The sequence below is a fragment of the Balaenoptera acutorostrata genome, chromosome 2, assembly GCF_949987535.1.
Source record: "Balaenoptera acutorostrata chromosome 2, mBalAcu1.1, whole genome shotgun sequence".
In the NCBI taxonomy this organism is placed as follows: domain Eukaryota; kingdom Metazoa; phylum Chordata; class Mammalia; order Artiodactyla; family Balaenopteridae; genus Balaenoptera; species Balaenoptera acutorostrata.
Window position 1 is genome coordinate 80,724,534 of NC_080065.1, and position 14,168 is coordinate 80,738,701.

General features: G+C 35.6%; 1 protein-coding gene across 7 annotated transcripts in view; it reads right to left on the reverse strand.

Annotated features, from left to right (window-relative positions):
- SKIC3 (SKI3 subunit of superkiller complex) overlaps nucleotides 1-14,168 on the reverse strand; it is a 144,852-nt gene that overhangs the window by 54,394 nt on the left and 76,290 nt on the right. For all 7 annotated transcript variants that reach the window (XM_007197454.2, XM_007197457.2, XM_007197453.2 and 4 more), the window contains 8 exons: nucleotides 12,040-12,138; nucleotides 11,824-11,932; nucleotides 5,016-5,156; nucleotides 4,090-4,191; nucleotides 3,105-3,244; nucleotides 870-956; nucleotides 685-788; nucleotides 122-248 (listed from right to left, as the gene is read on the reverse strand). In XM_007197454.2, coding sequence (XP_007197516.2) covers nucleotides 122-248; nucleotides 685-788; nucleotides 870-956; nucleotides 3,105-3,244; nucleotides 4,090-4,191; nucleotides 5,016-5,156; nucleotides 11,824-11,932; nucleotides 12,040-12,138 — 909 coding nt within the window. The remainder of the gene's footprint in view (nucleotides 1-121; nucleotides 249-684; nucleotides 789-869; nucleotides 957-3,104; nucleotides 3,245-4,089; nucleotides 4,192-5,015; nucleotides 5,157-11,823; nucleotides 11,933-12,039; nucleotides 12,139-14,168) is intronic.

The following is a 14,168-nucleotide window of genomic DNA, read 5'->3' on the forward strand; positions in this document are numbered from 1 at the left end:
GATGAAACACAAAAAAAAATTCAGTAAAGAGTAATTTTAAGTACCTAACTTATGTGATTATTATATTTGGATTTCATAATGAATCCATTTCAACTAAGAACTAAATAATAGCATATGTTACCTTTAGAAAATGGGTAAGAGCCTTTGTTTTATCTTTTCTTGTTTCTTCACCCATGAACCAATATGTTAACCCAAGTTGATAATGATACTCAGCAACTTCAGCATCTCTCTCAAGAGCTAGCTGAAAACTAAGTCACAAAAGGGAAGAAAGGAATATTCAGATAGATAGACAGATAGATAGATAGATTAAAAAAAAATAGGAGACACCTAGTTGGAACAATCAAAGTTTGACTTATTCAAGGATGGTAAATTAGAAGCAAGTCATTACTTTAGGATATAGATCATGAGAAAAAAAAAATGATTAGAAGAGGAAACCAAACTTAAAACCAAACATTGTATGTGCTTACTGAACATTATGATCAGCTAATGAGATTTCAAACCCATCGTGAAATTTTCTACAGTTACTGTGCTACATGCTAAATACATTTCTTAAAAATACTAAGGCTTACAAAGATCAAATTAATGCAACACTAGATCTTTATCAAACCCATTCATTTTGAATTTTTCAAGAAATATTAAATTAAGATAGGACTAGGTTTATGAGCAACCTAAATACATCCTTACCATTTTTCTGCTTGTAGATAGTCCTTTTTGGTAAAATGAATCAAAGCCTCCAGGGCATGAGCTTCAGCTAGGTCAGGGTAAGAAGAGAGAAGGTCTTCCATAATCTATAAAGTATATATCTATCAATTCCATATCCAGATAAAAATAACTTAAAAAAAAACCTCAGTTTAAATGAAAACACCAACCTTTGAAGCTTCATCTAATGAGCCTTTGTTCAGATAGGCCAAGCCTTTGAGAACCAAAAGTCCTGGGATATTATTTGCATCAGAAACCTAGAAAATAATTGTAAAGAATTGCTATAAATCTCCTACAACACAATGCAGCAATGTTTTGCATTAACTAAAGAATGACCATGGTATAAAGACTTAGAGGTCCTGATTTCTATCACTATTAACACTTTCATTCTTTGCAATCTTTTTATTAAAGAAAATTTCAAATACATTAAAAAATTAGAGAATAGCATAATGAACCCACATGTACTTATCATCTAGTTTCAAAATTATTAGCTCAAAGCCAATCTTTTCTCATCTGTACCTCCACCTATTTCACCACACTCCGGCTTAGATTACCCCAGAAATCATAGCTTTTCATCTGATAGTTTAGTATCTGTATCTAAAAAATATGTTTATTTTTAATAACAATCATACTACCATTATAAACACATAAACAAAACCAACAATACATCCTTAACATCATCAAATAATTAACCAGTGTTCAAATTTATCAGTTGTCTCATAAAATATTTAAAGAATTTGTTTTAATCAAAATCCAAATAAGGTACATACATTTCAACTGGCTGATATGTCTCTTAAGTCTCTTTTAATCTATAGGGTTTCCTTCCATCTCTTTTTTTCTCCCTTAAAATTTAACTGTTGAAAAATATGGGCCACTTTCACAGTTTCTCAGAGTCTGGTTCTTGATGATCGTATTGTCATGGTATTGACATGTTCCCTGGTCCCCTGTATCTTCTATAAATTAGTAGGTCTAGAACTTTGATCTGATTCAGGTTTGATGTTCTGGCAAGAATACCTCATGTGTTCTTGCACCTGGTTATGTCTAGTTGTCTTTTTTTCTTGTGATGTTAAGCAGCCATTGATCCTCAATGCCTAGATCTATTAATTCATTATGGACTGCAAAATGGTGATTTTCCAATTCTATCATTCCGTCTTTCCTTATTCGATGGCATACTTCAACAAAGAGAAATTTCCCCTCCTCTCATTATCTATTTGATCATTCTGAGGAACAGTTCATAAAGGAAACATAGGATAAATACTTCGATTTTTTCCAATTGGTTCCTTAGCATCCTTCAAAGATTCACTTTACTGAGGATGATTTGTTGATTTTTTTTGGTATCATCATTAACACATGGATTTAAACTTAAATGATGTGTTTTAATCTACTGCAGTTACTACTGCTCAAACCATCCCCTCTTTAGCCAGTAAAAATCAATTCATGCTAGTTCCTGAGCACTTCTGACATAATTCTAATAGCCTTTTATGGTTTCTTTGGTTTCTAGCATTATAAGATGTCCTGGGCTCATCTTGTACATTTTCCGTCTCAGACTTGGATTCTACCAGTTCTTCAAGGAACTTTTCATTTGGTTTTTGTTTTTTGTAAAAAAAAAAAAAAAAGAGTACGGAAAGACCTCTCCAAAGCATTCACCCAAAACACACTATTTGGTGTAAGGCAAGTATTGAGAGAAAACAAGAAAATAAGATATTTGTTCTTGAAGGATCCTGACAACTGTTCTAATTTTAAAGAAAAACTATGAAATGCAAAGCCTTTTGAAATATAAAAAACAATGATTTTTTATAAAAATTCAGAACTCTGCAATATACTGAGTGATATAATTTTAATTTTATACCAAAAATAGCCTTTATCTGAAAAATATCTTTATATTGTTAAAGGCACCACGTTGTTATAATTCATAATTTACTAGTTTTTGCTAGGGAATTTCAAACTGCTTGAATCAAAAACAGTAAGAAATCAGTTTCCTTCTTAAATAGCAATCTTCCTCAGAGTGTTTTTTAAGTTGAATAAAACACGCAAAATTCTCTACCATGAAGCTACAAATGTCCTTAATAATTCTTGTCAATAATCTATGAAATATTTTCTAGAGGGAAAAATTTAGAATACCAAATTAATAATCAAGTATTGATAACCCAAGAGGGCAAAAAGAGAAAAGGAGAATAAGAGCAAGAACTAAAGAAAGAAATTGCATCATATGAAGAACATTGTAAGTACTTAACCAAGAGGCAAACAAATAACTTTAGGAGTTTCCAAAAAGTGCAGAGGTGGTGAATTCATACCTCTAACACAAAATGTTTGTAAGTAAATATTTGTGGTAAGGAGAGAGTGGTTGATGCCTGGTTGACCGAAAACTAAATAAGGCGAAGGGAAAAATGCAATGATAAGACTACCTGATCAAGAGTACGAATTGCTTCCTCTGAAGATTCATAATCTGAGAGTTTAATCAAAGCCTCTGCTTTCAAATGAAGACAAAGATTCTTCTGATGAAGACTGCCACCAGACACACCAAGATTATCTATGTTCTTCAGAGCTGACAAAATTAAGGACATCTGAATGAAGACAATCGTATCACTTCACTTTTTTTTTTCTTTTTAAGGGTAACATATAACAAATTGTAGATATAGTAAGAATAAACTGTCAAAACAATGTACATGAAGAATAATTCAAAGCTAACTATAAATTCTTCCCTGAACTCTTTATGAAAATATCTGAATTTGAAACAGAATAGATCTAAATTTAAAACCTCCATCTTCACGTAACATATAATAAAACTGAACATCCTGAAACACAACAATGGCTGTCTATATCTGCTACATAACAGAGGTTAACCCTTAGCCAAAGCATCTGTCACAAAAATAGCACACTAAGGATAATGGAAGGGAAAAGAAGTTGAATTAGGATGAACCAAGGTAAACTGTTTCCCAACTGCAGAGGCAAGGTCACCAGCCAGGCCAAGAGCAGTGCATCACTTCTCTGATTTCTTACCCCACACCTGACCTACGTGAGCACACGCAGATAGTCTCTAAGATACCTCTCCTTGTCTATTACCTACATTGAAGGAATCAAGAATCTACGTTAGAGTGAAGGTCGCAGGTCACACAAGAAGCTTCCCTGTTACAAAGACAGAGCGTCACCACACAAGCCTAAACTGACTTTGCCAAAATTCCAAGTGTAGGAAACCTTTGATAAATACTCATTGTTGGTTTAAAAATATAGTAGTAGACATGCACACAGACTTGGTGTGTTTTTTTTTTAACCTCCTCAATGAAATTTAAATTAGTTGGTAACTTAAAATACAAAATAAAGCACCATTATCAGTCTCCTTTAAGATGAAAAGAAACAGGGTTGGCCACCCTGGAAGATGTCAAAGAATACCTTGATTGCATGAAAGAAGAGCTTCCTTAGGTTTATGCATTCTGACTTGGGCTTCTGCCAGATGATACCATCCAGCTGTGCAGAGAGGGCTTTCCTTTAACCCTAAAAGGATAACAGTAATCACAAAATCCAAGGTTTCCGTTACGACTGAGATGAATGGCACCACAATCCGCTCCCCAAATCAGACTCCCCCCCTCTCCCTTGTAGTCCATATCTAATCAGTCACAAAGTCACATTGATTCCACGCCCCACCACTTCAGTTCAGTCCTCCATCATCTATCCCACATCAATGCAAGTGCTTGCCATCTACTCCAATTCATTCTCTATACTGTAGCCAGAATATTTCTAAAAATACAAATGGGATTATGAAATTCCCCTACTTAAGACTTTCCGCTGGTTCCCAGCTGCCCTTTGGATAACATGCAAACCTCTTAACAAGGTTTGCAAGGCCCCTTTCCAGCCTCAATTCTTGTCCCCTCCTGCTCCCATACTTTATTTTCAAATCTTGCTGAACGATCAGCAGTTCCCTGAACACTAGCTTTTCTCTCACCTCAGGCTATTTCAACTCTTGGCCTAAAATGCTCCTCCCGCTGCCAGGCTTGTATTTGTCATTCAGACCTCAATATGAAAGAAAGTTCATCCAGAATTGTCATACCTGATAAGACTAAATTAAAGCCTCCTAAGCATGGAGATAGTATCCTTATTTTACAAACGAAAACACTGAGACACAAAGTTTAATTAACTTTCATAAGGTCTTGAAATTAGTGAGTGGCAGAGTTGGAATTCAAACTTAAGCAGACTCCAGAGTATGTAAGTACATTTTTTTGCTTCTATCCTAAATATATATATTCCTTAAAGAAAGGCCCAAAGATAAATGCCTGCTAACAACTATACCTCATGTTATATGTTGCACACTGAACACTCACCTTCTGTTAAGTTCCTAACAGCATCTTCATACTTTTTGTCTTGTAAAGCTTTAATGCCTAAACCAATGAGACCTGGACCACTTTTTGAATCCATTTCCACTAATCTACAACAATACTGTTCTCCCTCATCAGTAAGGCTTCCTGGAATTAAAAGAAAAAGTTATTAGCATACATATACCAATATGTGCCAAAACCTGTACACTTAAACCCCAAGAGCTGTCTTACGCATACACTTCCATATCTTGATTCCAGGAATTCGAAACTTAAACAGACCAACAAATGTAGAAAATATTAATATTTCATAAAGAAAATGATGTTCCTTCTTCTTCCTAAATGCCAGAAGTAGAAACCACTTTACACACAGCAGTATGGGTAAACCGAACTTGCTGTCGTACTCAAGGGTTTCGAGCAAGAAATCTACTGCTACTTGCCACGAGGCTAAGACTCGGCCCGCTGCATGCCACCGGGTCTCCCTTTGCTATTCAGCAACAAGAACTTTGGTTGTTAGATGAAGAAACCCCTGTCAAAGGACAGTATCTCTGCCAGCCTCTCTCCCTGGACAACAACGTGCTGCTAGAGATGCGGCAGCCAAGATGCCAGATGCAGGGGACTCTTCCAGCAGCCCAGGATCAAAAGACAGGCCACTCAGCAGGAAACTGTACAAAGACGTAGTCACATTCTTCATAAGTTTACCTTCAAAACTTTTTTTTCCTATATAAGTTAACAGTTAGGCTTATGTAGTAATCATCCAATGCCTACGTTTTGAATTTATTTTGGTAAAAAAAATTAGTTTAGAAAACATTGTAGGTTCTGTTATATTATATGTCCATTTTCTCCAACCTCAATCATTCTCAGAATTCCTGTTCCCAGAAAAGCACAAAAACAGGTGGAAAATATGATTTCTGTTTTGAGAATAAACTGGGACTACCATTCACCACTTTAATAAATTGTTTAATCACATACGGAAATTCTTAAAAAGTAATTGAGACAGTAATTTACAACTTGAAGCAATAAATAAGGGGAACAAATAAAAATAATTTATCTGAAAAAGAGACCTGATGCTTTAATATCTCTATAAAACAGCCCCAAACCACATATGGAACAACTGTTTCAGGAACAGATGTCAAAGGTGAATTCTTTGCATGATACCATTTAGCTTATATATTTCAAAATTTTCAAAACCAGATATATAACAATGTATATAATTCCTAAGTAATATTTTATATATTAATTTAGAAGTCCAAGTTAGCACCAAAAATTCAAAGAATTCATAATGGCTAACGAATTAAAACTTCAATACTGTTTGGTGAAATATGAGAATAAACTGGAAGAAATACTATCTTGGTTAATAAACCAGTAAAAAAGATACAAGCCTGCTTCTAGACAAGAATTTCCCTTCCATCAATATGTTCTCACTATCGCTTCCATAAATATGAATTCCAAGAATAGACATGCCTAGTTCCATACACCCTATATCCTCCAAAAGCAAACCACTGGGGCTTCCCCCCCCCTTTTTTATCCAGCGATACTGTCTAAACTAGATATCAAAATAACCTCGAGGACTTGTTAAAACAAAAAATGCTGAACCCTACTCTCAAAGTTTCTGATTCAGTAGGTCTGATATTAGACCTGAGAATTTGCATTTCTAACAAGTTGTTAGGCGATACTGATGCTACTGGTCCAGAGATCATACTTTAAGAATCACCGGTCTACAGTATTTACCAATACCATATACCAACTGTATTACTAGCTTTATAACATATATACCCTGCCTTTGTTGCCTCTGTAGCTAAACAGTAATTTCTGAAGGGTAGGGACTAGTATAGTATCTTGTACATGTAGCCATTCATTAAATATTGTAATGATCCTTTAAAAATACCGTTATGAATTGATGTCCCAAAACGCTTAGTCTATTAATAGGTAAAGGCTGAGAATTACTATGGAAAATTAAAAACATTCACCACTCTAAAAAAGAAAATAAAATGGCTACTAAACTTTTACCTTCGATTTCTATCCAACTGAGTCAAAACTCTCTCTTACTCCACAGAAACACAATTCATGATAGTCTATCTTGGCTATAAAAACGGCCCTTATTACAGAAAACACACCTGGGATGAAAAGAAGAAAAGCCAATCATGCATCTTTCCAAAAAAATCATCCATATTTAGGTTAACTAAAAACTGCACACAGGTGAGCAAAGTGTGAATAGGCAGATGAAAATAGTTTCCAAAAGGTCTAGGATTCACACAAAAATCATTTAAACAAGGTAAATTTTCCTAACATATTCCCCTTTGCTAACATCTGGGAGCACAATTATAAAAGCAAAAAGAGATTCGGGGAGACTATATTCACGTCTAGCCCTGGATAACATATTCTCTACATATGACCAAGTGGCACTTAGAGGATTTCTCTACAGTGTTCACAAAAACCATCAACAGTAATAACAACATGAGTGATCCTGTGTAAAGAGACAGGAATATTCCAGCTTCAACTCTCAATCCACTTCTTCTCCATACTAATTCTTGTTGAAAATACTACCTAAATAAATGTGGAGGATAAAACCAGAAAGGAAATAGACTTCATTGCTTTTGAATAGAAGATTGTTTATTTAACTTATCTGCTCTTTTTAACATTTAAAAGATTCTAAGATTCCAGATTTAGTGACTTTAAAACAGTTTGGCAATATTTTTTTTATTTGTCAATAAGGCAAGGTAGACTTGGAGCTGATAAAAGATGTTCTGAAAAGGTTCAGAGTAGATGCTCAGTAATACCTATAAGAATTGTTTCCTAAAGTTTATCACAAAAAAAGGCAAGAGGTTTTTTTAATAACTAATTTATTTCTGACATCCCAAAGAAATCCATCAGTGCTGCAGAATTTTTCTTTTAAATTAACCTAGCTTGGCGGGAGAAAAACAACATGTACTCATTTCTTTATTTCCACCTGGATTTTCTAATATTTCTGAAACAGAAAATCTTAAACTCTTTTCTGTTTGGACTCGAAGAAACAAGCTTTCTTATCCTCTTGCATTTCAGCAATAAAGCAAAATAAAATCAATCAAAAAGGTCATTTAGCATGAAATAACATTTCATCAGATGACAACTGTGAAAGCTATTCACTACTTGTTATGTGAAGCTTTATAAACTGAGTCATTTTGCAAATGAGTTTTCAAGCCTCAACATGCAAAGGAGGACAAAAGAGAATGAAATATATTTGTCCCCAGTGGAAAAGAACCCAGTGATTAACTGCTGTGAGGCAGCAAATTCTGCAGGCACTAAAGTACTCTGGGGGAGGATAGATCAGCCTTTAAGAGCCCTCACAGATTTTCAGAAGTTTTTAATACATAGAAAGTCTGGCTTAAAGGAGCAATGAAAAGAAGAAAAAAAAAAAAAAAAGAAAGAAAGAAATCATTAAGCACAGCTTCCTACTCTCCTACATTAACTATTAAACTTCCACCCCAAAATAATGCTTCACCTCAGAATGTACCTAAGCCTGAACTGCTCCATTCCACAAATCCTTACAACCAACATTTCAGTAGAGAAAGAAGTCTTCCTTGGTGTACCATACACGTAAATATCCACCTACCCACTCCCCTTTGCCAGGATATAGATCTCTCTTTCAATTCTGCAAAATACTCATCCCCAAACCCTCTTTGAGAATGGTATTTTTTTTTTCACAAAAATCAACATTCTCAGGACTTCCCTGGTGGCGCAGTGGTTGAGAATCTGCCTGCCAGTGCAGGGGACATGAGTTCGAGCCCTGGTCTGGGAAGATCCCACATGCCGCGGAGCGACTAGGCCCGTGAACCACAATTGCTGAGCCTGCGCGTCTGGAGCCTGTGCTCCGCAACAAGAGAGGCCGCGATAGTGAGAGGCCCGCGCACTGCGATGAAGAGTGGCCCCCACTTGCTGCAACTAGAGAAAGCCCTTGCACAGAAACGAAGACCCAGCACAGCCATAAGTAAATTTAAAAAAACAAAAAACAAAAAAAAACAAAACAAACAAACAAACAAAAAATCAACATTCTCTCTAATCAATCAGATAATCCCTTTGTTATCTCTTTACTAAAACATTTTGTCAAGTATTGAATTTACAGGCAAAACTCTGCAGACTATTTGTTGATCCTATTTCTTCTATAATTTTGTAGGCTTTTTGATATACTAGGGCATATTTACTCAACAAATCTACATTATAGGATTATATGTGCCTATTAAGAAAGCATTTGATCAGTCCTCAAAAAGAAACGTCAGTGTATCTTCTTGTGCCAATTAACATGTAAGCACGTCAATAATGAGGGAATGGCACAAACCATGAATAGCTGAACAGGAACAGAGAGAAAAGGGTGAACAGCCATGAATTTCTCAATAGCAGAAAAAGGGGTGGAGGGATGAGTACCAGAGGCCACACAATAAAGAAAATCAGTCCACTTATCTTGGGAACACACTGGGTCTCATGCTAAAAGTTGAAGAAACTGGGTGACTTAGAACTATGCTTCCTATTGGAGGAAAACTAACAAACAAAAAAACCACACACACAAAAAATCATAAGGACGCTTCCTGTACTGAAAGTCTCTTAGCATGCCTCTTCCTCCTTGACCTCAAGGCAACATCCATAACATTAACTAGCCCTTTCTTCTTGAAACTCTCCTGCCAGGAGAGTTACTGCAATTCTCCTTCTCTGAAAGCCTACTATCCCCTTCTCACACTTCCTCCTCTTCTCCCTTAAATGAAGTCAGTCCGTCCCTGGATTGCTTCTTTTTATACCTGCTAACCATTTCTTCCTCCTCTTTTCCCATTGTTGTATTCTAAGTTCCAATTCAATCACTTTGATTGAAAAAGACAGCCCTACTAAAGGCCTCCTAATCATAAAATTAGTTGCTCAATCTCTCAAGACAGACCTCCTTTCTGAAATGCTCTTTCCTTGCCTCCCGTGTTGCTTTGCATCGGGTCCCCCACCTTCCTCTCTGACCCTCTTCGCTTCTGTCCTCCATCCCCTCTTCCCCCTCTTCCTCCCTTTCCCTTCAGGGCAGCCAACAATGCCCAAGGTACAGTTTTCACCTTTCTGCCCCTCAGGCATCCTCTGAAGTCATCCACTCCATTCACTTTCACCTAAGCACAACTGGCTTCTAACCCTTGCTGACCTCTCATGGGCAAACCCTGATGAGCATTTTCCTCCGAATGCCCATTAACAGCTCCTCTCAGCAACTTACCTTTCGTACAAACCATCATTCTATATTAGTGCAACTTTTCAGGAGAGTTGAAAGTTAAAATTGATTTCTCCCTCCCTTCACCTCTAAGAAATCTCTTCCATTTTTGCCTTCACCTGTTACTTTCAATTGCTGCTATCATATTCCCAGTTCATTCATTCCTATAATTCATTCATTCCTAAGCATCACTTATTCTACCCAATCTAGTCTATCTTCTGTACAATCCTGCACACCATATTAGTTTAAGATTTTATACTTCATAAATCTACTCACTACAACACTTTCAATGTTTTCTTTTCTCATGTTAGTGAAAACTGCTCTTGCACGTCTATCTTTGACTCAGTTAAAGTAAGGAAAAGGGGGTCTGCTTACTTCTCACCATAAAAAAAATCCAAGATTGAAGAGTTCTGGACTTTAATTCAGACACCAGGGGGAAACAAAGTACAAGCTGGACTTACAAGGGAAAGTTAGAGTGGGGAGAGCCAAGATGAGTGCAATGAGACTTTTGTAACAGGAATTTTCCCTCATTTACCTCAAGCAGTAGTTTTCAACCATTTTTCAATTATGAAACATGCGATGGTCATTAACATACAAAGCATTCCCACGTCTATACTCATTTAGCAACAAAGTGAAAAAACTTAAATGGATTAGGAAAGCTCTGCAATAATTTACAATCACTACCACACTGGTGCTGGTACTGTTATTTCCATTCCAATGACTGACTTCTATGAACTATATTCCTATCAGGTGAATACAGGAATGGACAGGAATGATATTCAAATTCTTTTTAAAACACCTATTCAGCACAGACACTGGCAAAACGGACAGCAGCTATTGTGAAAACCAATATGGTCAACATCCTGTAAACTTACAAGCACAAGATATCCACAGCTACAAGTTCTGGCAACTCCCAGAAGGCTAGCTGCCATCACTCCTCTCTCTTCCCCCAACAAAAGTACACAAAGAAGCAACAGCATGAAGCATACACTAAGACACACTCTCTGACTTGAATCTGCTCTGTTTAATTAAAAAAGTAGATCATTCACAAACTTCATTACTTTATCATACTATAGTATTTGTAACAATGTCGTTGTGACATTGACATACCATGTAACATCAACACTGAGAATGTTAATCTTTCACAAAATCTTTTGCATGACATTCATATCCCTGTGTAATACAGTCTAACTTACTTAATCAAAATATATCTTAGTTATTCTTTCTACTACAGCAAATAAAACTATTTTACTATTCCCCAAAACCACACCTAGTCCCATTCCTCTGCTCATGCCATGTGGCGTATCTTTCACCTTCTCCTGTTCATCTAATTTCTGCGGAAAATTCAAGACCTTCTTCAATTCCTACCTTCAAAAATACTTCCCTGATCAACAATGAACTCAGTAGCTCATAATTCCTCGGTGTCACTATACTTTCCTGTATTTCTTAGCCTTGTCATGTGCACAAAGAATACATATTGTACTTCCTCTCATGTCCAGAAATACTGAAACAATGCCTTACACACAACGGGCACTAAAACAATTTTTGATTCATAGCAACATCACTCTCACACCTCTGGGACACACAATATAACAAAGAATAAATTACCTGTTTCAATTAAATGCAAACAAAGCACTTCTAATGGATACTGTACAGTAGGATAGATGTTTATCATTCCTTCACAAGCCTTCTTCAACCTAGCAGTCTCATGAGGAAACTTGAAAATATAAAAGTAAAATAAAGTGAGTAGCAGTAAAATATACTTGTGAGCACTTTCCTAATTAGAATAGAAAGTCACGTTAGAGATTTTAAAAATCAACTTACTTTGGATAAACACTGAATGAAATGTCTATAAAGCACCTGGTGATCTTCACTAGGAATCTTATCTGATAAGTCCAGTGCATTCTCAAAAGCAGTTAAGAGCTGAAACAAAGAGACAAAAAGCTATTATCTGTAGCATACTTAAATGACAAGTACAATAAATAGTTGAACACAAAAGACTTACTTATACAAACCATACCCTTAACTAGTAACTGCAAATGTGTTTTATTGTCTGGCCTTACAATTTCAATGAGGAAAAACATGTATAATTAAGTTTGGAATACATCTAACTCCAACTGGCCAGCAGACTGCACTGAACCAATAAGGGATAACTATAAATTAGCGACATTAATTTAACAAAACATTCTTGTCTAAGTGCTTGCTGCTCCCTACTAAGTAGTTGAGAGGTACAGCCTCGTATGTCAGTGTAGCTGCTACTGCTCAGATCACTTTTAAAACATCTCTTCTGAAATCACCAGCACAGTCTTTGGAACACCTTCAGGATAGCAAATCTTCAATCTCAAAAAAAAATTTTTTATTAAGTTATACTTTTGGTAAAAAACCAGAGGTATGACTGAACTATCATGAAATCATTCTTCTTACATAGTATTATTAACTGACTTTGAAGAAAATTCCAAAAGAAGCCTCCTAAATATTTCCTCAGCAAGGACAGCAATACCAGAATCCAAGGCAAGCACTTTAAAGAATACCATTCATGGGACTTCCCTGGTGGGGCAGAGGTTAAGAATCCGCCTGCCAATGCAGAGGACACGAGGGGTTCAAGCCCTGGTCCAGGAAGATCCCACATGCCGCGGAGCAACTAAGCCCGTGTGCCACAACTACTGAGCCTGTGCTCTAGAGCCCGTGAGCCACAACTACTGAGCCAGCGTTCTAGAGCCCGCGAGCCACAACTACTGAAGCCCACATGCCTAGAGCCCGTGCTCTGTAACAAGAGAAGCCACTGCAATGAGAAGCCTGCGCACCGCAACGAAGAGTAGCCCCTGCTCACCGCAACTAGAGAAAGCCCACGCACAGCAACAAAGACCCAATGCAGCCAAAAATAAATATTTTTTTAAAAAAATAATAAAAATAAAGAATACCATTCATTTGGTTACATAAGTTCTACATTTTTCAAAATGAATTTCCATGACTTTATAATAAAAATTCGTAATACAGTTCACCACCTCAAATTTTCATTTTAACGTATGGTATAAAGTTTGTATAAATAAGTAAAATTTTACTGTGCTGATAAAGTTTAATGATCTTGCAAAAAAAGAAAAAAAAAAAAGAATGCTAACAGTCTAGCACAACAGGTTTAAAAAAATAGTAATGAAATTAATCCACGCGGTAAATATATGATACATTTTTTTCTGAACAGACTTAAATAAGGCAGAGTATCACTAGCATTCAAGGTGAAAATAACCCTCCCCCCAAAAAAAATCCTTTTATCCTATTTAACAATTAGAAATCAATTCTTAAAATGATAAGTATACTTAGTTCTCTTTCATGGAGGAGTATAGTGTAGATAATTCAAAATATTTTTACTTATTTTGGCATGTGTTTGATATCCTGGTAACCGATACTATTTTAAGGAAATAAGTCATAATATGAAGACATGGTTTAAAAGAAGTTAATAAATCACTTAATTTTGTCAACGTTCAATTTTTTCCACAACTGAATCTATACACAGATAAACCAATACACAAACAAATGCAAATCTTATTCTCACGTTTTTATTCCTACCACTTAGGACATTGCCTGACATATAGTAATAGGTTCTCCATAAATATTTTCTAATTAAAGGAACAAATTAATGAGTGAACAAATGAACGAACGTATAAAGAAATGAGCTTCGAATCCTATGTGGAGTCTATAATTGTTCACATTCAAAAATTCTATTAAATTTAGCAAGTGTACATTGAGTGTTTATTTACTATAATATGAAATTAAGTTTACTTTTAAACTTACAAATATAAAAAATAGAATGATGAAAATATTTTCCAATTATGGTTCAAAACCAATAGGTTTTTTTAAGTCTTTTAAAAATTCTTTTCAATTACTTGAAAATGTGTACATTAAAAAGGAATATTTCTAGGTATAAGTACTCTAAATACTAAATATAAATACTCTAA